This window comes from Sitophilus oryzae, unplaced genomic scaffold (genome assembly GCF_002938485.1).
Source record: "Sitophilus oryzae breed Bouriz unplaced genomic scaffold, Soryzae_2.0 scaffold_410_pilon_pilon, whole genome shotgun sequence".
NCBI lineage: Eukaryota > Metazoa > Arthropoda > Insecta > Coleoptera > Curculionidae > Sitophilus > Sitophilus oryzae.
Window position 1 is genome coordinate 44,630 of NW_022146986.1, and position 27,971 is coordinate 72,600.

A 27,971-nucleotide genomic window follows, 5' to 3' on the forward strand; every position below is an offset into this window, starting at 1 on the left:
CAAAAAAAAACGTATAAGGTGTACAGGTAATTAAAAATGGCCGCTGCATTGATGCAGGAAGTCGCCTTGGAAACTTTAAAGCACCTTTTTTAAAACAGCTGTGCAATTTTTTATTATACCTACATATGTATACTTAGTACATAGTTGCAGTAATCGATATTTAAATTAAAAGAAGATTAAACTTATAAAATAAGTGGGCAATTAAGAAACTTAAACAAGATAATTTCTTTTAGCTGTAATTATAATTGAACTAAATAATTTATATCTGACATTCTAATGTATTAAATTAAAAGGTTAAGAATTAATCTAAATAATTTAGCTTAATCGGACAAAAAAATGTAGACTTACGAAAAAGCTAACCAAATTATACACTCAAATACAAAAAACGCAAAGAAGAAATTTTTTGAACAGAGAAAGGAGGAGAAACGAAATTATTGCACAGGATGTTTTAAAGTTATGGTAAAAAATGATTAAGGTTTGCAGAGCCATAAAACAGCAATTACCTCGGCAGTTTGATTTCGGAAAAGGCCAATATTGACTCTGAAATTCAGCACAGGATTAGCAGCGCCTCAAGAGCATTCTGGAAATTAAAAGACAGGGTTTTCTACAATCATGACTTGTGTACAAAAACCAAACTTGCAGTGTATCGAGCAATTATAATCCCCACCATGTTATATGGGAGTGAAACCTGGGTGCCGTACCGCCGACACATGAAAGCATTAAATAAGTTGCAACAGAGACACCTTAGCCATCATGTCTCAAACGTATCGGTCCTTGAAAAAGCTAAATGCGAGAGTATTGAAGTCATGGTTACAAAATCCCGCTTAAGATGGGCTGGTCACGTCCGGACTTTTCCTCATTATATGTTCAAAATATTTTAGTTGTTTTAGTCGGATTTTACAGGAAAGCCTGTGTTAGTAATATTAAGTTCATTTATAATGGAAACGTTTGTACGGCGTTCAGTCCATGGGATACGGAGCATACGTCTATAAAATACATTTCGGTAGCATCGATCTTCTTACGTTCCGCCTGCCTGAGTGTCCACGATTCGCAGTCATACGTCAATATTGGGAGTACCAAGCAGTTGACTAGCCGGTTTTTGATCAGGCGGTCTTTCCAGATATTGATCAGTCTCCCAACAGCTACCTTTGCCTTGTTGCACCTACGCTTCACTTCTTCTTCCGATGTGCCTGTATTTGTCAATAGTGATCCCAGATATACGTATGACCCTTGTATGACTTAACGACTTCAATGCGGTCGATATGACTTATACTTGGATGGTTGTTATGTTGCCTATCAGCTATCATGATTTTGGTTTTTTGCGTATTTAGTTCCAGACCGAGCCGATTGTTTTCGTTTTCTACCCTATTTACTAAATTGATTAACTCTTCTTGACTGCTAGCGAGTAGTGCTGTATCATCTGCAAAGCGTAGATTATTTATTTTTTGGCCATTTATTGAAATGCCTCCTTCTCATGTTTCTAGCGACCTTCTCATTATGTATTCTCCGTATATGTTAAATAGTTGCGGAGACAATATACACCCCTGTCTGACTCCTTGTTCGAGGGAAAATTCCTTTGAAGCTGAATCCAGTATTCTAACTGATCCTGTAGTGTGCTGATACAACTGGATGATAAGTAAAATAAGGTGTTGCGGGACCCCCACTTCCTTTAAGATTTTCCACAGGTTTTTTATAGTCTACGAAACAAATATAAAGAGAGATGTTGAATTCCCTTGCTTTCTCTATGATTTGGCGCATATTCAGAAGATGTTCCCGAGTGCCTCTGCCCTTGGTGAAACCTGCTTGTTCTGCTGGAATTTCTCTTTCTAGAAAAGCTTTCAGTCTTTCATTTATAATTTGCAACATTACTTTACTGGTATGTGAGATGAGGGAAATTGTACGATAGTTGCTGCACTTATGTATGCTCCCTTTCTTGTGGAGAGTGACAATGGTGGAGTGTGTCCAGTCGTCGGGCCATTCTCCTGTGTGCCATATTTTATTACAGACCAGATGAAGCATTTCTAATCCAGGTTCTTTAACGGCTTTTATTATTTCTGCTGTCATTAGGTCTGAACCTGGTGCTTTATGGTATTTTAATTTGTAATTTTAATTTGCTCCACACCTCAATAATGTCTTGTTTTTTGGTTCTTAAAGTTCCATTTTGATCTTCGATTGCCCAATTTCTGGCTTTAAAGTCCCTGGTAATATATTTTATTTTTTTGAAGAGGCCTCTTGGTTGGTTATTTAGACTGTGTCCCTCGATTTCTTTGCATATATCAGAGTAAAATTGTGGTTTGTCTCTTCTTGCTCCTTGCTTTATTGCCTTATTCAGGTATTTTAGTTCTTAGTATGTATAAAATAGCGAACAACTTGTTACAAAACCATATAAATTATATAACACTTTAATCACAAAACGTCAATCTATTTCCGTATTGTAACGGAATTTTAAATTACGTCTTTATTTTCGAGAAAATTTAGTCCAAACATAAGGAATATTTTGTAGATGTTTGACCATCAAAATCTTAAAAATAAAGAAGTTGTTTAAAAATCTACTACAATACGGATAGAGTATTATAATCCTTTATCTTTAACTTCCTTCTTCATTTGTGTAAAATTACCAAGCTAGTTTTACATAAAACGTTAAATGCCAAACGCTTGTTTTGCTACTTCTTCGGGACTAGTGAAATGGACTCTTAACAAATGGTTGAATGCAGATCTGCTTATACCGTTTTGGTCGAGGTTTCGAGACAAATCATACACGAACAAAAGTCGAAACGAACTAGGTGTCGTAACCTTGGCGGTTTGACCAATTCAAGGTTCGATCGCCAACTCGAGATCCGATTCGTAATGGGTTCGTTTTCTCGATTTTTTACTCCCAGTTCTAATCCATCGCCGCTATACAGAGTGTTTCACGGTAGGCGTCACACTAAATTAATTTTCGATTAGCCGATCGAAGCACGGTAGCTTTGCTCTTTGAGTTGTTTGGCGAAAAGGAGACAAAAAGACGTTGTTTACGAGTCAAGAAACAAAAAGAAGCTGGTTTCTGTTGTACAGGGTGTCCCAAATTCTTAATAGTTTAAAAATTCCGAATACTTCGGAAGATTATTGGAATGAATCAAATATCCGCGATTTTATTTTTGTTTTTTTTTAATTTTTTTTTGAATAGATATACAGGGGGGTCCGAACTGTATTCCGGAAACTTCGGCAGCGTATTCTGCAGATAAAAATAAGTAAAAAAGTTCGTAATGTCCTAAAATGATTAGTATCTGAGATACAGGGTGTAGAAGTTTCATGTTTATTCCGATTTTTTCCAAATAATTTGTGAAGTAACGTCAATATTTGGATAAAAATTGGTCTGAATTTTTTGACATGAAAAATTTCATTTTGATGTCAATACAACTCCTATTTGTAGGGGGGGGGCGACCTACATGTGTTGAACCAGATAAAAATATGTAGGTGCCGCCCTCTACAAGTAGGAGTCATATATTATTAATAGTGACACCAAAATCAAATTCCTCATGTCAAAAAACTCCCAGACACCAATTTTCATCCAAATACTGACGTTACTTCAGAAATTATTTGAAAAAAACCGAAATAAAAGTGAAACTTCTACACCCTGTATCTCCGAAACTAAGCATTTTAGGACATACATTTATACGAACTTTTTTATTTATTTTTATCTGCAGAATATGCTTCCGTTGTTTCCCGAATACAGTTCGGATCACCCTGTATAAAAAAAAACAAATTTCAAATTTTCATTGCCACTTTTTCGGTTTTGCAAGATTGCTTTATCAGATTTCGAAACCGAAATTTCGTATGCCACCTTTATTTTTTCAAATACACAAGTGATTCATTGAACAACTTAAAAACAAATTTTCTAAACCAACAAAAATACTTAAGTAACCTTAAAAAATGTATAATATTTACTTGCTCTAATTACCGGAAACAAAGTAAAAAATAAACAAATATTTAAATAATAAAAACACGAAAACCCTTTAAAGTAAATTATTTTTCGTAGATAAAACTATTTATTCAAAATTCATAAATTTGAGATTTTGAACCTAGCAATTTCCTTCACAAAGCTCCATCTACAAATTATTTGCTGTATTGGGTCGATTTTGATGATTTTTAAGCAATTTTTAAGAAATATAGATGTATGAAACACCCTGTGCAATATGTTAAGAAAGCAATAAATTTAAAAATAATTTTATCATCTAGATACATCCTTTCTCGATAGTTTATTTTTTGATTCATCTCAATAGCGTTATTTTTGTAGGAGATATTCACTTTTGAAGAAGGCACTAACATTTTTTCGTAATTTTTACAATAAAACCATGCCTTTGCCTTTTGGTCCTAGTCAACAGACATAGTAAGTTGTGGTCCCAAAGCAGGCCTTCTTGACATAAGATCTACTTCGTTTAATCTTCTTACAGTCCGTTCACTTACATGTATAGTCTGTCCAACGAGAAGATCCTTGACAGTGATAGATGAGTCTGTCATTTAAATTTCAAAGTAGTTTATTTTATTTTACAAAGAAATAAGTTGGTACAACTGGAACGCAGAGCAGGAAATTAATATATGTATTTAAAATTTGACTGACAAGTAACTTCAAAATATTGTGAAAAAACTGTATAAAACTGAAAAAGTGTAATCGAGTTATTTTATTTAATAAAAAACGGTATGTGTTAATACAAAACAAACAAAAACAAGAGACCACATACCAAAAAATATAAAAAAGAACTATTTCTTACTGTCAAGCTTTATGAAACTTCCCGCATTTATGATTATATTTATCAATATAACTTACGTACAAATACAAATTTGTAATATTCCGCAGGAATAAATAAAACAAACTATTTTATTAATAATAACACTTACCAAATTTTATACCTCACAGGTTGATTAATTAACTTTAATCTTAATTTTTTTAAACCAGTATCTTTTGACATTATTTTTCTGCAGTACTAAAATCCATTATTTATCTATCGTGTGATGTCGATATTTTACAGCTACTCCAGTTTTTAGTATGTGTTTAGTATGGTCCTTCGATATTCGAAATGCACTTATCTACGACGAGATGGTATACAAACTTTATTGATAATAACTTTATTGGTGTATCTGTATAAGACTTTCTGCCTGGGCAGCGAGTATTAACCATAAACTGTGCTCTGGGTTCTACAGTTAATTTTCACTCGATTTTTCCTCCACTTGACTTCAAAAGACACAAAACACAAGTAATAACACGAATCAAAATGCATCGTCTTCCAAAACGCAGGTTATTTGACAAAAGTTGTCACAAAAATATAACCTATAATTTGGCAAGACTTTACAAATGTCAAAAATCTAAAGGCGAGTTCATACGCACCGGCGTCCGTTTGTCGTTCATCGTTCCGTCAAACCAATAAAATTAAAATACGATCTGTCATTTTTGAAATAAACCAATAAAACTGGTTAAAAACAACAAGTGACGACGCATGACGAATTTATATTTAAACCCATCCATAGTTAACTTAAAAATTATTAGAAACTTTTTTTAGTAAAATAAATAGATTGGTATGGGACGTCATCTGCTTTTCTTCTGTCATCGTCTGTCGAAATCTTACCTGAGAAAAAAACAGAGTATACGTTCCTTAGTTAATAGAAAAGCTAACAAACAGCGATTTCTTAGCGATAAAATTACAATAAGTCGATCATCTCGATTCGAAGCTCTCATACGAAGATTTTTGGACGTCTAGCATATGAACTTGTCTCGAGGAAGCGACTACACTGTACTTCGAGCACACCTAAATCTGACATAATTTTGATCTCTATCATCTTCAATTAGCAGCTGGACTTAAAAGCACCTCTGCTCGAGTACCTGCTCAACAGCCAACAAACAATAATAATACAGGGTGGCCCATCGAAAACGTTCCGCAAGACATAACGGCCAGGATTGTTTTTTTCAAAAAAATCCTGGCCGAACCAAACCAAACCAAAAACACGTCAATTTTGTTTGTGAGGGGGACAATGAAAATCGTCAATTTTGTTTGTGAAGTGGCGCCGCAATGAAAAGAGCTTTCTATTTTCTATATTTTCCCGCTTCGTTTTTGAAAATCGGTCGAGTCATTGAGAAAATATGAAGGATTGAAATTTGAAAAGTTTATTTAAAAATTTATCAGAATAAATGATAAGGATAAATTCCTTCGACCAATTTGCTGTTTTTTCTTATTATTTCTAGATGTTTACGCATTTTTTCCCTTGCCACAAGTTTGAACGATCAGGTGCGGTCTCAATATCGTTAAACTGACCTACAATAGAATTTCCAAAAATACCAGCCCGCGACGATCAAAATCGTCTTCGTTGAGTTCTTGTACCAACTGAATTGTACGGGTGGAACTTTGGGTGTTTCAGAAGATGTTCCCGAGTGCCTCTGCCCTTGGTGAAACCTGCTTGTTCTGCTGGAATTTCTCTTTCTAGAAAAGCTTTCAGTCTTTCATTTATAATTTGCAACATTACTTTACTGGCATGTGAGATGAGGAAAATTGTACGAGAGTGTGTCCAGTCGTCGGGCCATTCTCCTGTGTGCCATATTTTATTACAGATCAGATGAAGCATTTCTAATCCAGGTTCTTTAACGGCTTTTATTATTTCTGCTGTCATTAGGTCTGAACCTGGTGCTTTATGGTATTTTAATTTGTTTATGGCCAATTCAACTTCACTTTTAAGGAAGTCCGGGTGTTTTTTTAATATCGTTTGGACACTTGTACGATTCACGCCGGTCGCGGTCTCATTGGCTAATTTTCTTGTACTCAGCGGACTACCCATTGCAACTTGGCCCAATACGAATACCTCCATAGCTTCATTTACTACAGGATTTTCCCTCTGCCTCTTTTTATTCATAACGGAACCAATTTCGTGAAATTTTGCTACTAAATCGCGAACAATTTTGCCATAAAGGTGTTTCCCAGGATGGCGTTCATTGAATATCTGCGCAAACCGATTGCCACATTCATTATTTTTAAAATAAAGTTCGATTATATCCACTTTTTCTGCAAATGAGTACACCATAATTGTTAAAAAGTTTAACGATATTGAGAAGAACTTCAACGCACAAGTCACAGAACAGCTATCTAGCAACTACCGCACCTGATCATTCAACCTTGTGGCAAGTGAAAACATGCGTAAACATCTAGAAATAATAAGAAAAAACAGCAAATTGGTCGAAGGAATTTATCCTTATCATTTAGTCTGATAAATGTTTAAATAAACTTTTCAAATTTCAATCTTCCTTATTTTCTCAATGACTCGACCGATTTTCAAAAACGAAGCGGGGAAATATAGAGAATAGAAGCTCTTTTCATTGCGGTGCCACTTGACCCCCCTTCCCATTTGAAAAAAGTTGGGGGATGACACCCCCGATTAGAGGGTTGAAGTTTTTTCAATCATTTTTGGGGCAAAAGTTGTCCCCCTCACAAACAAAATTGACGTGTTTTTGGATTTTCTGAAAAAAAAATTACCCTGGCCGTTATGCCTTGCGGAACGTTTTCGATGGGCCACCCTGTATAATTTTTCACTAACAGTGACATTACATAAATCATAAACGCTATTAAAAAAATACGAGATTTCCTTTTCAGAGTTTCTTACTTCATTAAAAACATATTGTTGTATAAAAAACAGTGCCCCAATTTGGACATAGCCATGTTACTAAAGAAACACAATACAAAAAGTTGCTTTATACCTTTCTCAAATCACATTATCACACATAATACAACCCACGCATCGCAACGCCAAAGAGAGCAACCGAACCAAACTCCAAGTCGATTTGGAAAGTAAAATTGACGTAGGAACCCGAGACGCCAACGCACAACTTTGCTAGGTACCATTTTCACCAGCGGGTACCATTTTTTTACAAAGTCCCACTTAATTATTCCTGAATATATATGACCGAACTTTGATCCAATTTATGTGGACGAAGATGGAAACTGGCCAGTATTTTCTATTGTTATTTTTGACTATACAGGGTGGTTCAAAAAGCATGTGCCATCTCTCGTGGGGAGATTCCTCACTTAAAAATAAGATTTATTTTTCATATGAACATAGATCCGATTCTGCTTTGTTTCGTAACTACAGGGTGTTAAAGTCTTATATTTGATAGAAAATAACACTCTGAATAGAATGACACATCGTATGTCAACTTTTGACATTTTGGCATATGGTTTATTTGAAATTATAACTTGCGGTTCGTAACGAAAATTTGACTCGAAATACCAAGTGTGTGGTATCAAATTATTCGTAAAAAAATGCTTTTTTCAAATATGCTAATGAGCCACCCTCGTTCCATTTGAAAAAATTGAGATATAATTTACGATTTGAGCATTTTCTAACTGGCCAGGACAAGACACTAAAAACATTAGACGATTAAATCTATTTTTCCAAGGCTCCTTCATCAAGAATTAGTGTTTTAACATAGCCAGGCCACTCTAAATTGAATTTTAAAATACGATTTTTTATTAAGCGAGAATGTCAAAAGTTGACATATGATATGTCATTCTATTCAGAATGTCATTTTCTATCGAGTAAAGTAAAAAAATACCCAAGGTGCTATTTAAAAATTAAAAGTTGTAGTCATTTCCGGTGAAACTGAAAGTGACCAAAAACAACTGAATACGTCAATCAATCCTAATTTATGTCATATACTAATATACCAAATCTCGTTTTTTTATCTGAAAAAATGAAAAAGTTATAGGGGTGAGCCACTTTTGAGACGCACCCGGTATATTATAGCGAGGCTCTGGATCGCAAACGACATTTTCTTTTTAGAAAGGCAAAACTAGAACCGGAGGAACTATGCTCCCATCCTATCAAGGACCTGTACAAACTTGTGCAGGACACAGGGATAGAGGTGCATACATAGAATGGGGACAAACACAGTAAGCCGTATTATTTTCGTTTATTTTTATTTTAAATTTCATCAGTCTTACAAGAAACAAAAACCTAATTTAGATAAAATAATAACACCAAAAAAAAACACGACAAAAAAGTGGTTTTATAACTTTCTTAAATCACTTCATTAATCGCACACATATATTTCAACCCACGCATCTTGGTACCAAAGAGAGCAACAAAACCAGTACTTGTTTGGGAAAGTAAAATCGACGCAGGAACCAAAGACACCCAAAGACGCCAACCTACAACTCCGCTAGATTTTACGCTTTTTCTTAAGCTTGTACCATTTTCCACAAAACCCAATTTGAATCACTCCCAAACGGAGTTAAAGAAAGAACCTTTTTTTTTAATTTTTAAACAAAGCATATGTTTGGATTGTTTAAAAAACTTATTTTAAAACTTACATAGTGTAAATGACATGCAAAAAATATTTAAGTCTTTCTAGGATAGACTTTTAGAAACAACTTAAGTCATAAAAAAAATTAAGTCTTTTTAAAAAATATTCAGAAATTATTATTGCTGGGTTGACGTTGGTTTCTATATAATTTGACAAATAAATAAAGCTGTCTCTTTAGTTGTCAGTTTTGAGTCAATATTTTTTAATTCTCTTTCGTGTCGATTGCTGATTGAATTTGAGCCAGAAATGGCTCAAAACGAAATAAGTAAATTACCAACAGATATTCAGGCTGAGGCGACAAACGCCATATCCAAACTATTTCCGTTTAAATCCCGAATAACTTATAAAAAGGAATACAAAAATTTTCAAAAATGGAAGCAATTAAAAAACGCGCGAGAAGAAATAAAGTTTTTAACCTATCCTCGCTGTTAAAGTATCATTTCATCCTATGGCTGCCAAAAGTCACTAACTAACATTTTTCCGAACAACCAAATTCAATCACTAACTATGTTTTGAATCGGAGAATCGATTGCAAATGTCATTAACTACGATTTCTGGCTATTTATGTTTTATTTTAATACCTAATAGTTACTAACTATAACATCTTTATGCAATGCAATTCATCTTTAGACGCATTTTCCTTGGAAGTAATAAAAAGTAAGTTAGTGACCTTTGACAGCAATGGGACGATTTAATCTACCTTTGCGGTTAAAGTACTATTTTATCTACTATTTTTGAAAGATATAAGGCAATTTTAACAGTTGCTATGGGAAAAAATCATAAAAACCACTTAAATTGCATTATATTGATTTAACTCTCTACTAAAATGACTTCTTAAGATTTTTAAGTCTTTTTGAAACTGGCTTTTTGCAGCTCTGAGCAAAGATAAAAAAAATTGATCGAAATTTTTGCTCTCTGAATGGATCCATCTATAGTAGTACAAATACTATCATTGTTTATTACTATCACAACTTAAAATGGTACCGGATGACAGAAATTAAGAATGAACAGCACGTACTTATAATAAAATATGACTTATTACGGAGTTTCCTATTAATATATACACCTATGGCAGCTTGGGTCATTAACCCAGGTAATTGTATACGACAAAGTCTGCTGTTGAGGTATAACGTTTCTTTTGAGTTTCCAAGAAAACGGCCAGTGTAAATCAACCTTTACTGTTGTCTATGTAAATACATAGAAAAATATGTTTCTGTTTCTATCAAAAATACACTTGTTTTATTTTGTTATAACTCAAAAAATTTGTAAAAACACTCACCCTGCGAAAAGACATCAACTAGTGATCAAACCACAAACCCCAAACCACCAAAAAAACACTGCAGTGTTCGCGCACATTCACAATTTCGGTACTTGGTCTCATACATGAATCGACTATGGCAACAACAAGAGCAAAAAAACCGTGAAAGATTTTGCAAATATACAGAACCCGTTCTACCGAGTACCAGACGGCGCTCGAACCAACAACACGTTTCACTTTTCTGTGTTGTGGTACTGTACAATGGACCTGCACGGAGACTGGCGAACCCAGCGGCGACGTTGCCAAGCGGTACCGCGGCGGGTTCCTCGAAGATATGGGTGCAAGGTAAAGGTTCGGTAAAGGTGGGAAGGCGCTGACTTTTCGAGAGGTACGGCTCGGCGAGGGTAGAGCGCAAGCGCGGGTACCGTGTCTCGGTACCGCCTCGGTACAGTTATACGGGGTTCGGGCGACGTTGCCGGGCCTAATGGAAATTCGAAAATTTAAAGATTTTTCAGAATTATTTTATTTTGTATACTGAACATACAATTTCAGGGTTTTGACAAAAGTCGTGTCTGACAGTTTTACAGAGGTTATCAGTCGTAACAAACTTTATGGCACGAATGGTTGTCGTCTCGGCGCACTCAGTGATGAGATGTTCTGGTGTTTCCCCATTTTCTCTACGGAATCTGCATTCGCCGTTGCTTCTTAGCATCAATCTACTGAGGTGTTCATTGAGGAACAATAATGAACAGTGCTTTCCATAAAACGAATAAAATGAAAAATATATGAAATAATATACATGTACTGATTTCTTTCGAAAATCGACAACTATGAAACTATGATCCCTTCCCGGACACAAACGGTACATTGTGAAACAGGAAATTGTAGAGAGAAACAAGCCCTATAACATAGGATACAACATTTTAATGAACAGTGCTTTTCATAAAATGAATAAAATGAAAAATATATGAAATAATATACATGTACTGAATTTCTTTCGAAAATCGACAACTATGAAACTATGATCCCTTCCCGGACACAAACGGTACATTGTGAGACAGGAAATTGTAGAGAGAAACAAGGATACAACATTTTAATGAACAGTGCTTTCCATAAAATGAATAAAATGAAAAATATATGAAATAATATACATGTACTGAATTTCTTTCGAAAATCGACAACTATGAAACTATGATCCCTTCCCGGACACAAACGGTACATTGTGAGACAGGAAATTGTAGAGAGAAACAAGCCCTATAACATAGGATTCAACATTTTAATGAACAGTGCTTTCCATAAAATGAATAAAATGAAAAATATATGAAATAATATACATGTACTGATTTCTTTCGAGCATGATCCGGGATAATCCGAAGATTGTTCTTTCTTAAATCAAGAAAATCTTTTATTTTCCTTGGTTGTAAGTTTTGAGAAATTTCTTCGAGTGTCTTAGACCGTTGGGGGATCCCCATTCCAGGTTTTTGAGTTTCCTAAAATTTGTTATTTAAGTTGGTTAAGAGAATATGTGATTGTCATGGCTGTGAGAGGACAAGATCGAGAAAAAAATTATTTGCAAAAAGTGGCAAATTCCCATGTAATTTAAATAGGAATAGGAATAGTCTTTGGGGCAAGGTTTATTGTGAATATTAAGGGTTTCCAATGGTCTGTTATATTTTTTTAGACAATAAACTAAAAATTTAGAGAGCGACGTGAGAAAAATGATACGTAAAATGGTAGGTACATAGATGCATACTTATATTGCTAATGGCTACTGCATAAAATTTCACATCATCCTATATTTGAAGAGATGTAAATATCTGTACATAAAACTAACGCAAAATGCAACAGTTGTGATGTTTATAGATGTCTTCAAGCAAAATTTGTTTAATTCTTCATTTCCTGAAAGAAAGTTCTGTACTCGCCAGTGAAATCGCCATTTTCGACATTTAAATCGAATAGAAAAAGGTATCGAAGTACAGTTAGGATAATGATCAAGTCGTTGTTCGACATCAAATGAACTTTGTGAACCCAGCTAGTAATTAGTCATTTTCTGACCTATATACAGAGTGTTTCAAATTCGGCTCTCACTATTGGGATCTCGGAAACGGTAAGATATACAGGCTGGTTTAAATTGGGACAAAGTTGCCTGTAGTGAGTCCAGTAGTAATCCGTTTAGTGATTGAACTTATCTTGGTCACATCCGGAAATATGGCGAAAAAAACTGGAATTTCTGGTTTTCATTTTTTTACGAGTATATACAGGGTGAGTCTTAAATAAGTGCAAATATTTTCAGGACTGGTAGATCATAGAACATATTTTCTATAAATACATTCTCAAAGAAACTTTTAGCTTCATTCTATGATTATGGGGAAAGGGGAAATATATGGGGATGCATGGGAATATTGAAACTGATTTAATTTTTGCGAATATTCGCTGCGAATTTTCACTTCTTTGGAAATTATGTCATTTTTTTTTCTTGTTATCTATACTAATACATATATAAAATCCTTAAGTGAATGATTCACTGATTAATCACGATCCTGCTCAAGCCACTCAACGTAAGAAGCTCAATTTTGGCATACAGGTTGATTCTAGGGTGTAGAGGTTCGATAAGAAGGGATTTTTCGAAATTCCAGTTCCTAGAGGGTAAAACCACCCCTCAAATACTACGCTATATTTTAATTTAAAAAACGGCCAAGTTTCCGAAAAAACGCTTAAACACGTATATTTTATTTTGTTTTTTTACATATTTTAAGATTTTTTAAAAATGTATACAGGGTGTTTCGCAAATCTGGTCATTGATTAATCACGATCCTGCTTAAGCTCCGCGCGCACTGCATCGGATCGGACCGACCAGCAAAAGCGACTGCGACCATCGTACATATAGACGGCGCCGGCGTCCACTAAAACATTTCGGCCTGTAGAGGCCAGATTCCTACCTCTACCTATCTACGATAGTCGAGTCACCGCCTTTGCCGGATTGGTACCGATTCAGTGCGCGTACACCTTTAAAGCGCTTGACGTAAAAAGCTGATTTTTGGAAAACGGATTGACTTTATGGTGTAGAGGTTCCATAAGAAGGGATTTTTCGAAACTCGAATTCTAAGGGGGTGAAACCACCCCTCAAATATTAGAATATTTTTTATTTAAAAACTGGTGAGTTTTTCGGAAAAACTCTTAAACACGTATATTTTATTTTGTTGTTTTACATATCATGACCATCACAAAATATGACCATTGAGTAATCACGGTTCTGCTTAAACTGCTTGATGTTTAAAGCTGATTTTTGGTAAACGGATTGACTGTGGGGTGAAGAGGTTCGATAAGGAGGGATTTTCTTGATTGGTTTTTCTCATGCTGACATAAATGTGAGAAAATTTGATCCAGTTTGTATGTTAATGGAAATTCTTGCTTTGTTTTATCATCACCATTACAAATAATTAATTCGACGCGGTAGATAATAATATAAATACTGGTGAAGATAGAAGAAACTGAAAAGGTATGAAAAATTGTACATACTCATTATTAGGTACTTTAATTTCTTTTATAATCGAATTTCATTTTTTCAATTTGTAGTACGAAGTTCAATATTTTGACTGCAAACTGGTAATATTGTTGGAAAATATTCAAAACCATCGAAAATCCTTTCTAGACATTCTATGGTATAGTTTTTTGTTTCATCGTTAATTCTCATTTATTGCAACTAAATTGTAATATATGCTACTTGATGTTTTCAATTTTTAAATATTTTACATGTTCCAATTCTTCTATGTATTTTATTTTTGTTGTTTTTTATTAATAAATATTATATAGCAATAGATCGTCTATTACGACAAAAATAAGCAGCTTCATACGTTACACAAAAATATACTTATAAAAATAAACCTATGTATAGGCTAACTTAACATGGAGTACTTATAGAAGAAACTCAATCATATTCAAATCTAGAAAGCCACTTTATCTAAAGAAGAAAGCATTCGACCAATGCGTACTACCAGTTATGACCAATGCATGCGAAACCTGGACACTTAAAACGGACATCATAAGAAAATTGCAGGTCGCACAATGCTCAATGGAACGAAATATGCTGGGAATAACCAAGAGAGACCATAAAAGAATAGAGTGGATATGACAAAAGATCAAGGTAATAGATGTCATCCACAGAGTCAAATCCCTCAAATGGCAATGGGCAAGGCACATGGCAAGAAGGACGGACAACAGATGGACCATAAAAATTACAGCATGGTATCCAGGAGGAATTAAGACACCTAGAAGGAGACCGAATCTGAGATGGGACCATGATATTAGGAAATTAGCAGGGATAACTTGGGCCCGCATAGCCAACATTCGACAACAATGGGCCCAACTACAAAGAGAGTATCTAAATATGTGAGCGAGGCTACACCATAATTGGAAATGGTTGAACAAGCTGAAAATGATGATGATGATGATGTATACGCCAGGCGGATGAAACTGGCATTTGAATTTTGGAAACACGGCGGAGTTTCTGCCAGTAGAGGGATAGATGGCGCTGCGTAGAAATTTCATCTAAAGTCCCTAGATATATATCTAGGGACTTTAATTTCATCAAGATTTTAGCAAGTCATCCACAGAGTATAGTTTAATGAACGTATTCGTTTGATTCTTTGTGGAGTAATTGGAGTAGTTGGAGTAGTTGAAAAATAGAAATTTTTATATAAAATGTTGATAATTTAACAGTGATGTGCTTTGTTACCTTATCAACAAATATTGGTATGAAGTTGCTTTCGCCAGAAACAATTATAATTAAATAATTTAATAAAAATTTAATTTCTAAGTGACCCGGATCAGTTAGATTAATAAAATAAATTGAAAAGTAAACGTCATTCCATATTTGACCAGTCTGTCAGTTTCTAAATGAAAGTGAATTGTGATTTGTTTTTATGGGAATATTTTACGGATTTTCGCGAATTTAGAGTATTTTAGACGATAGGATTGTGAAATTTAAAAGCCAAGTAGTTCAATATATAAGATTAATTAATCCCTGTGATAATTTTTATGAAATTTCTCATAATCAAAACAAATTCTTTCAACAAAATGGCTGTCTCTGAAATTTAGAATATCAATTTAAAGTTTTATTTAAATGAGGATCGAATCAAGAACTTGTATAACATTTCATATTAAAAGCTTAATTTTTAAGGTTGTGCAGTAATTTTAAGGGAAGGGTACGGTTTTAGATAAATATGAAATATACAAATTTGCAAAGACAAACAAGTAATTTTAAAAAGATTATTTATTTATTTAAACGAGTATAATCATTAATCATTTAGTTTGAAAATATATTTTTATTTACTTATTTATACATTTTCTATACACTTGTATTATTGATAAGCTTTATATGTCCTGTTTTGTTTGTAAAAAAATGTTTCGGTTCATCGAGAATAGATTTACTAACAAATTTGCCCCTTTACTTTCTGTATTATACAACGCGAATTGTAAGATGTTTCTATTTGAATAGGTCATTAAAGTTGAGATTAAAGTTATACCAAATTAGATACATGTTAACTAATATGCCTTTTATATAATGATTTATTTATTTATAATTTATAACCTTTTTTTTATAATTATTTATAACTGAACGTATAAATTCTGATAACTTTTTTATCTACTTGTATAGTATTGAATGTGTTATATGTATTTTTATTAACAAATGTTATAATAAAATATCAAGTTACAAATTTTTCGTGTTTTATTCTAATTTCAGGGATAATTTCAATCTAGATTATTAATTTATTTGTATCAAAATACATTATTTTTATTTTGTAAATGTTTTATTACAAATAAATTAATAATCAAGATTGAAATTACCAAATATAAGTAAAAAACTTATGAACTGGCAGTAAAGGTCCATTTAAAAATATGGCGCGAACCTTTAGTTCTGCCAGTAGCCCGCTTGGATCGCGGCAAGCGCGTGTTTCCAAGCTTTAACATAGGAGTTTTCATTTCTTTCAGTTAGTTATTCTATGGTATACGCTATCACGACATAACAGAACGAATATGACAACTGGAGACAACAATAAAATTCTTCATTCAAGTGACATTTTCAACGTGTGTTTAACAACACAAATATCCCTAGAAAAAACTGTGAATTTCGCTATTTTACGAGTATGAACTACGAAAATAAAAGACGGCTTTATAATAAAAGTCTGTTGAATGTCATTCAAAATAAAGATTCTCTTGTATATTTATTGCTCTACTCGACGCAAATAAAAATAATTCAACTGCGTATTTGAAATTTTGCAAACGTTTCAAAGAGGAGGAACGACGGCGATTAACAGTATCAGGGCAAAACGTGTACGTAAATGTATTTATCTGCTTGCATTTCCTGTTACTAGCGTTGATATCTCCACTCCGACCAATTTATCTATTTCGCGGTGAGCCTGGGCCCGTCTTTTTCACACCCAAGTTCTCGCGTGCTCAGTGTAAATTAATTGGTTTTCTAGGGCAAGCACTTTCCGTACAAAGTACCGATCATCTGTACCGAACAGCGTTGCCAGATCGTCTATTTCTTGAGATTATTCCTTAAAGGTTGAAAATATCAAGCTCTGTTTAATTAAGATGATCTTTATAATTTTTAACTTAAAGCGGAACTCAAGAACTTGGAAGATGCATCCGTTATCCGACGATACGATGATACAATATTAATTTTATTGGTTGAATTTGAAGACTTCGATTGTTTCGAAAATTATGCAGATTTTAAATTTATTGCATTTTCATGCCTCCGTTTATTGAATATACGATTTGCTTGTGATTGGTGTTATTTTATATTTTCATTTCCATAACGATTTCGTTGTTTTGCTTATAGTTTAAGAGCTAGCAACGTTTTCGAGAGAGAATTTATGAAAGCTGGTTCTTTAATATATCTTTTGCTATGCTCTCCTGAACAGAGTGCGAACTGTCTGGCTGCCCGTAGACGTTGCGTTCACTACTGCGCATCATATCTGTATTCAACATCTGTTCACTACCGCGCATCACAAATTCGCCCTGTATTTCAGGAACTAAAGAGGCTAGGACAAACAATATGTGTAGCATATTTAGTTTCATAAAAAAGCAGCAAAGTAATGTGAAAATCGCATCATTGTATCTCCTAGTCAAAGTAGATGCGCAGTAGTGAACCGAATTAGTTTATAATCATCTGCTGATGATGCTAACATGGTTAGCGAAACGCGCGTCCAGTGTAAAAGTAAAAGTGTTTTGGTGTATTGTGGTGATTTAGTGTAATTTTATTTTGCAGTGAACCGAGTGGTCTATTGGCAGCCAGACGGCCCGCACGTTGGTCAGGAGAGCATAGCAAAAGATATATTTAAAAAAACAGCTTTCTTAAAATTCTCGTTTTCCCGACGTTGCTAGCTCTTGTACTATTATATTTTTATTAGCTAGATTAAATTTGTCAAAAAAGTGTCAGAACCGTTCGTTACCGGACGATATATCTCTGTTGATGGGCTGGACTTAAACATTTACGGATGAAAAGTGGCGCGAAAACGCTGACCGATCAGAGCGTCGTCGGGCCATCGTATCAACGGATAACGGACGCATGAAAATCAAGCTTAAGACACTCAAGGAAATTTTTCAGGACTTATGACCGAGAAAAGTCAAAGATTTTCCTTGATTTAAATAAGAACGTTCTTCGGATTGTCACGGGGTTTTTATCAGGACACTGTCTCCTCAACACCTCAGTAGATTAAAGCTAAGAAACAACGGCGAAAGCCAATCCTGTGGGGAAAATGGGGAAACAACAGGAACACCTCATTTTGGTACCACTGATACCGAAGATGGAGTTTTGCTATATTAATAACAGCATTGTTATTAATAGTTTATTTTCTCTTTGTAATATTTTAACTTCCCATCCAGCAGATATCCAAGATGCCTTAATATTTAAAGAATTCAGATATTGGCTTTAAACTTCTAGCGTCCTACGCCAAAATATCTAACTATTTGTCAATACTATTTTAGAATTTGCTGGAACCAAATATTATCTAAGTTATTATGAAATAATCTCGAAAATAGCTGAAATATATCGAAGTATTAGATTTATAACGGGTGCGTCTAAAAAGTGGCTCACTCCTGTAACTTTTTTATTTTTTCAGATAAAAAAACGAAGTTTGGAATGTTAGTATATGACATAAATTAAGATTGATTGACGTATTCAGTTGTCTCCGGCCACTCAGAAATGACTACAATTTTTTATTTTTAAATGGCTTCCTCGGCATTTTTTTACTTTATTCGATAGAAAATGACACTGAATAGAATGACATAATTATATGTCAATTTTTGACATTCTTACTTAAAAAAATTGGAGTTTTCAATTTCAATCTAGAGTGCCATGGCTATGTTAAAAACACTAATTTTTAATCAAAAAGCCTTGGAAAAATAGATTTGATCGTCTAATGTTTTTAGTGTCTTGTTTTGGCCATTTAAAAGATGCTCAAATCGTATTTTTAATCATATCTCAATTTTTTCAAAAGGAACGAGGATGGCTTATTAGCATATTTGAAAAAAGCATTTTTTACGAACAATTTGATACCACACACTTGGTATTTCGAGTCAAATTGTCGTTATGAACCGCATGTTACAATTTTGAAATAAACCATATACGAAAATGTCAAAAGTTGACATGTGATTTGTCATTCTATTCAAAGTGTTATTTTCTATTAAATAAAGTAAAAAAATACCGAGAGTGCCATTTAAAAATCAAAAGTTGTAGTCATTCCCGGTGAAACAGGAAGTGAGTGAAAACAACTAAAAACGTCAATCAATCCTAATTTATGTCATATATATACTATAGTCTATAAAATGAATAACTTTGAATTTTGACCGTTATTTTTTACCAACATGGCAAATATAAAATCCCTCTATCAAAAAAGTTACTGATATTCTTTAAATTGAGTGCCTGAACGAATCAGATAGGTAACTCTTTTTACTTTCGTGAAATAGAAAAGGAAAATAATAAAACAAGTGACAGTTCTTCCTCTTCTTGCAAAAATCAACACGAAATGTCATAATTGACAAAAGTAAAATGTCATCAGCTTTTGACATTTCTAAATATTAGAGCAATGCCGTCTCTAATAGAACAGCCACGGAGCGAGATTTATGACGTCACGCTAGTTAGATACTACGGATTAATAAATGTGTTGTAGAATACATGGAAAACATAATTATTCCTTGTATTTTTGGTTTGTATTTTAAAAATGATATAGTTTACATGAAATATACATAATATACAGTTAATAAATACAATATAATATATACCTATTTATAGTAGGCAAATACTTTATATTTATATATAAGTAAAGTATACTTTAGTAAATAAACTATGAACCATACAAATGCAGCAAATGTTTTACAATATACAAATAATAAATAGGTGGTACATAAGATAATGGATAAAATGTAAAATATATCTTAAATTTTGGGGTTTGAAAATCGATCTAATTTAACAAAAAACATTCAATATTTACTAATAGTGATGTATGTATTATTATTTGCATTCACAAAATTTATTTATATATTATAATGTTTCCTGCAATTAATAAACTAATATAAACTTGTCAAAAGATGACCACATATTTTTTTAAATTATTATTCTTAACACAAAAACTATCTACATTGACTATGGAGTACGATTTCAGCCATATTGTAAAACATTTGCTGCATTTGTATGGGTCATAATTTATCTGCCAAAGTATTTATTACTATAAATATGTATATATATATTGTATTTATTAACTTCATATTATGTATATTTCATGTAAACTATATCATTTTTAAAATACAAACCAAAAATACGAGGAATAATTATGTTTTCCATGTATTCTACAACATATTTATTAATCCGTAATATCTAACTAGCGTGACGTCATAAATCTTGCTCCGAGGCTATTCTATTAGAGACGGCATTGCGTCAGCATAGCCGCAAGTTGCTAACCTAATAAAATTAACACTAGAAAAGCCCGCGGGAACTGTCAAATTCAAAGTTATTCGTTTTACAGACTATAACATACCAAATCTCGTTTTTTTTTATCTGGAAAAATAAAAACGTTATAGGGGTGAGTCACTTTTGAGAAACACCCGGTATGTATTCATTAATTTTTAAAATCAATATCTATATTTATTTTAATTATTTCTTCGTTTAATTATTTCTTACTCACTCATTAATAAATTTATATTTAAATTTTACTTTATACAGAAAAAAATAATTTAAGACGAAAATTTATGAAATCAATACAGGCTGAATAAACACAAAACAATAATCCGACTTTATAAACTTAAAAGAAAAAGTATGAAGTTCCAAAATGAACAAAGCACACTACATAAATATTAAATTCAGTTATTTTTTGCCCCGCAGCACAGTGGAAACTTTTCAGGAATGCTTTAATCCTCAAAGAGATACTTGAAGCACTCGCTGAGAGGTCGCATTTTTCGTTTAACTTGATAATTAAATTAAAAATCGAGCTTCCAAAGACTTAAATGCCGATTTTCCGCTTTGCCAGTTTTTGAAACGTCAAATTAGGGAGGGATTCTTTTTTTGGCGCGATGATGGTTTAAAAATACCCAATTTAAAGTGAAAAAAGTCTTGAAAAAGACTTAAGTAGAATTTTTCTTAGTAATGAAAACGAAAGATTTATCTTTCAATTTTTATCAGTCGGCGTTATTAGAAATGAGAAATGCCGGAATCTGCAAGGAAATCTAAAAGTATTTGTTGAATTCGTCTTAATCAATTTCATAATGAATTGTTTCCCCAAAAAACGTAATAAATATGATTTACTATACAGGGTTGTCCAAATTGTAATCGGGAAATTTCGGTAACAAGTTCTGTAGATAAAAATAAGTAAAAAAGTTCGTATAAATATAGTTTGGTTTGGTTTGATCGGAGATATAGAGTGTAGAAGTTTCAGTATTATTTCCGGTTTTCCAAATATGTTCGGAATTAAGGTCAATATTTGACTGAAAATTGGTGTCCGGGTATTTTTTGACACAAGAAATTCGATGTAAATGGCAGGAGGATTCCTACTTGTAGAGGGAGCCATCAACATGATTCTGATCACCTCCAATCACAAAAAAGGCTTTTTTTCAAGATCAACAATCATTAATAATAATTGTTTAACAACCTATAGTTCAAATCAAATAAACTTTTAGTCACGTGATTAATCTTGACCGGAACAGCGTTGCCCAGTTTTAAATAATATAATTTATATAAAAACAGTTATTATTTACATCAACAAAACTCACCTCCTTAACAGCAATTAATGTACAGGGTGGGTCAAATTCGACGCTTTTAAATGGAAACACCCTTTTCTATAGGAGATAGACGAAAACTAATATCGGTGTCTGGAGCTCAATTTTTATCAAAAACATGATGGTGAAAACCGCACATCAATATCTGTTACCGTTTCGGAGTTACGGGGTGTTTTTCAAAAATGAGCATTTTTAACAAATCACTGTAACTTTTTGCTATGGAAAATTTTGTATTTCTATGAAAACATATCCAAAGCAACTTTTTACGTAGAATTTAATGGTTTAAGTATAATTTTTTTAAAATTAATAATTTAAGAGTTATCAACAGAAAAAATGATTTTTTATTTGGGACACCCTCTATATTTTTAATTAACTGAAAAGAATTTAAAATTACCTTTCCAAAAATATAGCACACTTGATATTTTGTTATAATCCCCTTCGAAATACAGAATTTTTATAAGTTCGCCACTTTTAACTATAGTAGGCTTTGGACCACTTATTGAGGATATGTCCTTAATGGAATTCGAAAACATATTTTTCCAGCAAAACGACGCACCGCCTCTGAACGCTGAAGTTATCAGCAAATTTTTTGCAGCCAATTTCAAGAATAATTGGATAGCTAACCAAGATCCCAGCCGTTGGCCGTCGAGGCCGCCTGACTTAGTGCCCATGGATCTAATCCTATGGATATATTTGCGGAAGAATAAAGGTTCCTTATTCTTCCGTATAATCTAGACAAGAATTAAAAATACTTAGCAGTTATAAGAGGGTATCTTTCACCCCACTGAGTTAATGAATTCCGCGAGAAATTTTCAAAAACTGCCCCGTCTGTCCATAAGAGAAGATGGTCGATATGTCGAACACCTGTAGCAAAATCTCATGTCTTGGTTTGCTATTTATTTTTACTGTTATTACATATAGTTTAAATGTGTTGATGTTGGTTAAATATATTTTAAATTGTTATAAAATTCTGCATCTCTCTTAGCAAATATTATTTTCATTTTAATTGAGGTTCACAGCTAGAATTTTTTGCATTACAGCCGGTGCCGTTCAAAGCCTACTTATTTAAAAGCGGGCGAATTTTTATATACCCTATATCTCGAAGAGGAATCGAGGAAAATATCAAGTGTGTTATATTTTAAAGGGTCATTACTATCGCTTTCTTGTTCAAAATATTCTAATAAAGTTGCAATGCATTTTTTATGGCTATTAAGCTATCTTGTACACTTCCCACTAAAAGAGGTTCTAAAAAAAACAATGTTCGACTGCAAGGTCTGCTAGTAAAAAATGTTTAGCTTAAAATATCACAACACAATTCGTCTTAACCAAAAACTCCCAATACAAAACTAAAGTTTCAAAACGAATGACAATGTCAGGAAAGATAATAAATAAATGTGGCAACTTGGCATTTTTTACAGCAGAGTTACCACCTGAATCCGCAGCGGGAAATTTAAATTCCAGTTAGTCAGCCCGGCGACGAATATGTTGCCATAGTTAATTGCTAAAATTTTAATTGGTATTAAATATATAAACACAACGGCTTCAGTATGTTAATTTGATTTTTCGACAAAGAAAAATGATCGTCGGACATACATCAAGCCTAAAGGGTGGAGTAGGAGGTGGACGTCTAGGGATAGTCATCAATCAAGCGGCTCGTAGGGCCACATGGGGCCCAAAAAGCTAAACGACGTCCTATTATTCTCCTCTGATTGCGGATAGAGTGAAAAACAAGTCCCCAATAACGATAGTGGGGCACCTGTGGCGCTAGAGCTCGTTATAAGTCTTTCAACTTTCAAACTATTATAAATCTTTTTATTTTTATTGACTTTTATAACCTATTTTTCCGAAAATTGGCCAAGAGGGTAGGCTTTTTATCGACAAAAAAGTATTTGTCATTGTTATTGTACTTACTTATGTCAGTTTCGAATGAATTAAAATGACAATGGCAGATACAACTGTCACAGTGTTTACAGAACTTGGTCAACTATTATCAACAACATAAGAGAAATAATTGTAGCTGCATTTCGAAGTAGAACTCCACATATACCTTTGAAAATAAAAAGAACTTTTGAAAAAAGAATCATTTTATGCAGTTAACAAGAAAGGAAGCATTTTGAGTATTTGATTTCGTCTAGCTAATTTTTGTCACATAATTATAGGTTTACATATAGGTATTTTTAATTCTGTAATAATTAAAATATGTTTTAAACGTGTATTTTTTATTACCGTTAAATATTTTACTCTAGACCCTTTAATTTTTGTTAAATTAACAAAAGGTATATCACAGCTACCTACATTTTTTCAAATAATAAAAATCTACTGACGCAAAATCATAAAAATTAAAATATCTAGGAGAACATTTGTCCGAGAGGTAGGCGACCTTAATAATATTTTGATGATATATGAATTCCCCATTGAACACCGGAATAACATACTGGGTGTTCCATTTAAAATAAAGGAGTAACTTGCTTTTAAAAGTGACCAATGTTCCAAATTAATTTTGTCCCACCCCGTATAACTTTTCGGCTCAAATTTTAATTTGGTTTAACGTACAATGGTTATTGTAATTAAATATCAATCTATACGGGGTAAATTAAGATTTAGGTAGTTAGTGTTATTGAAATTTAAAATTTACTCTTCATTTTCACAAAATGTGAAATATATCAAAATACTTGCACTTTAGGCATATGCTTCTTTAATAAAACTTAATTTTATTTTTTCCTAGAATCCGAAAATCAATTAATATACAGGGTGGTCCGAATTGTATTCCGGAAACTTTGGCACCGTATTCTGCAGATAAAAATAAGTAAAAAAGTTCTTATAAATGTATGTACTAAAATACTTAGTTTGGAAGATACAGGGCGTCGAAGTTTCCTTTTTATTTCAATTTTTCCAAATAATTTATGAAGTAACGTCAATATTTGGATGAAATCTGGTATTTGTGAGTTTTTTGATATGAGAAATTCGATGTTAATGTCAATATGACTCCTACTTGTAGAGGGCGCCACCTACATATTTTTAACTAGTTTGAAGAGTCATAACTTTTCGTCCGTAGCTGTATAAAACTACTAAGTAAAAAAATATACATTTACGACGTTTTTAATGTAAAAAATATCTCTTAATAAAAATCGCCACGAGTAAAAGTTCTCGAGATATTTGAAATCGAAATTATCAATACGTCTTCATTGACATAAATTAAACATGTTGTTTAAATAGTTAATAGACGGAAATCATAAATTTGAAATGTTTTTGTGCCAAATCATCATCAATCATCATTTTTTCGAAGAAAATTTTACGATTAATTTAAAAAAATAAAAATTTACCAAATTTGTCATTTTAGTCAAATAATTATCTACTCAACATGTTGTTTATTTTTTGTCAATAATGACATGCATTGACTATTTCCATTCTAAATATCTCGAGAAGGGTTGCTCGTAACGATTTTTACCAAGAGACATTTTTTAAGTAAAAAAATACAAAAATGTATATTTTTTCACTCCGCAGTTCTATACAGGTACGGACAAAAAGTTATTACTCTTCAAACCAGTTAAAACACATGTAGGTGGCGCCCTCTACAAATAGGAGTCATAATGATATCAAAATCAAATTTCTCATGTCAAAAAACTATCAGACATCAATTTTCATCCAAATATTGACGTAACTTCAGAAATTATTTGGAAAATATCGAAATAAAAATGAAATTTCTACGCCCTGTATCTCCGAAACTAAGCATTTTAAGACATACATTTATAAGAAGTTTTTTACTTCTTTTTAACTGCAGAATATGCTGCCGAAGTTTCCGGAATACAGTTCGGACCACCCTGTATAAGGTGTTCCATTACAAAAAAAAATTTTTTGGGGACACCCTGTATATCTCTAATATATTTTTACAAAATGCTTTCAATTAACAATTAATTAATTATTTTATGCTCCCAAAATTTCATTTCGATATACCCCTGTACAATTTTGTTAAAGAAAAAAAAACATCAACAACAAAAAAACAAAACTTTATAAAATAAACAAACACACTTACAAAACTTTAACCTGTTGCTGCCTCCTCAACTGCTCGTCCTTGGTCAGAACAGCCAAAATAGCCTCCCTCTCCTTATCCGTGAGATAGGCGGCCTCGCGAGTAGCCGCCGCCAAAACATCCTCGGAAGTCCCATCTACCGTCTCTTCCATTTCAAACCACCACAACCACTACTATCACGTCCTTCGAGCCTTCCATAGTTCTCCAACCTCACCACCCATACAACTCGGCTGTATTAACTGGAATCATCCACATTACGACTTAAAGCAAATTTTCCGGTTACGTAACGTTATTTTCCAGGTTACCTTCAGTCATAAGTAGAGGATTTTTCGCGGAAATGATATAAAATTGGGGTTAGAAAACGAGCCTGCGGCGGGGGTGTAGGGACAAGTGATGGAAAGCCATCTGGCCAAGGCCACGTGTTGCTTCCGACTGACACGCGAGCCCAGGCGCACGCCGGACTGCGGCTCGCGATCCAGAGCAACCTTCCCCTTGACCCCTGCCTCACCGGCTCCACAAACTTCGGCTTCGGATCTCCTCCAGCTAGAAATAGGGGGAGAGGCAGCAGGCAGCGCGCTATGAGAAGATTTTACATAAAAGCGAGACAAAAATATTGCTTTTCTTGGCAAAAAAAACAAAACCAAAACCAATACTAGCATTAAGGTGTGTCCAGACCTGACGAGAGCGAGACATTTTCTATCGATTTTTTGAGGAAGGCTGCCACGAGACAAGCCGAGTTGGCCAACGTTTTTTTCTCTTGAACCCTTTATTTGTTTCGAGTTCTTCATTTCTTCAAAATGTTAACCAGACAAGTTATAGGGAACGTTAAGAAGCACATTTTAAAATTACTGTAGAGTATACAAGGTACTTCAAAAAAGTGTTGTAGATATAACATATATTTTTTAATGGTAATACCCTATTTTTTGTTTTATTAGATTCTACGTACAATTCGGTAATTTTTAGCCGACCACACCAACAGGTATGGTAGGCTATTAAGATCGGCAAAAAAAAGTTTTTTTTAATTTCACTCAAAATGAGTTATTTGGGTCATAAATGAGCTAAATACAAAATATTTTCATGGTATCTGTCTGTCTGTCCGTCTGTCTGTAACACGATAACTCAAAAACCGCTAAACCGATTTTAACCAAATTTGGCACAAAAATACTGTGGCACCCGGGAATCTGGATGGTGGGGGTAGGGGGTTGGTAAAGGGGTATGGGAGGGGGTTAAAAATTTTAAAAAATCGTAACTCCAAAATTACAGTAGCTAGCGAAACGCGGTTTTCAATTTAAGATTAGGAATAATATTTGCAAAACAAATTGTAATAACATCAAAACCAGTCAAAGTTGCAGCTTTTGAGATAATTGAAACTAAAAGAACTGCCTACCAACTTTTTATTAACATATTTTAGTATGGGCGGCTATAAGTGCCTCCCGAAGCCATTTTTTTTGCATATGATATTGATATTATATATCTGAACTTAATAGATTGTGTAATAGTTCAATTTGTTTAAAGAAGTGTTAGATCTCGGTTCGGTAAAAATTATCAGTGACACAAAATTTGTAAACTATATCAGAAAAGTTGATAATACAGGCGGTGTACTGTTTATTAAGGATGCCTCAGTTTAAAGCAATGTCGCTGTCAAAAAGCCCTTGCCGTTCCTTGTCACTCTTTACATAAACATAATCATTATTTCATAAATTGACATTATAATCTAACATCAGAAGTGGGATAACCAAAACCAATACTAGCGTTATATCTGCAAGGCCTATTGTGTTTGTCCTCTTTCTATATCTGCACCCTCTCTTCTCTATCCCTGTACCTACACCAGCTTGTGCAGATTTTTGATAGGATGGGCGCATAGTTTAGTCTTGCCAGTGTTGCCAGAATTGAAGGATTTTCTTCAATATGAAAGATTTTAGAGCCAAATTTTGTCGATTGAAGGTCTGAAGGATTTTTATCCAAAAAGAAGACAATATGAAGGTTTCTGGCAGTTTTGCACAATAAAAATTATTAAAATATGTAGTAAGAGTATTACTACATCTATTTTTTCACATTAACGATGTTTAATTAAGGATGCATCAGTT

At 33.4% G+C, this 27,971-nt stretch overlaps 1 protein-coding gene across 1 annotated transcript in view; it reads right to left on the reverse strand.

Moving 5' to 3' along the window:
• The window catches only part of LOC115885657, a gene marked incomplete at its 3' end in the record, with an annotated part of 62,313 nt that extends 35,944 nt beyond the window's left edge, over positions 1-26,369 (reverse strand). The window contains 1 exon segment of the mRNA XM_030904635.1: positions 25,888-26,369. Coding sequence (XP_030760495.1) covers positions 25,888-26,036 — 149 coding nt within the window.
• Positions 26,370-27,971: the final 1,602 nt, after the last annotated feature.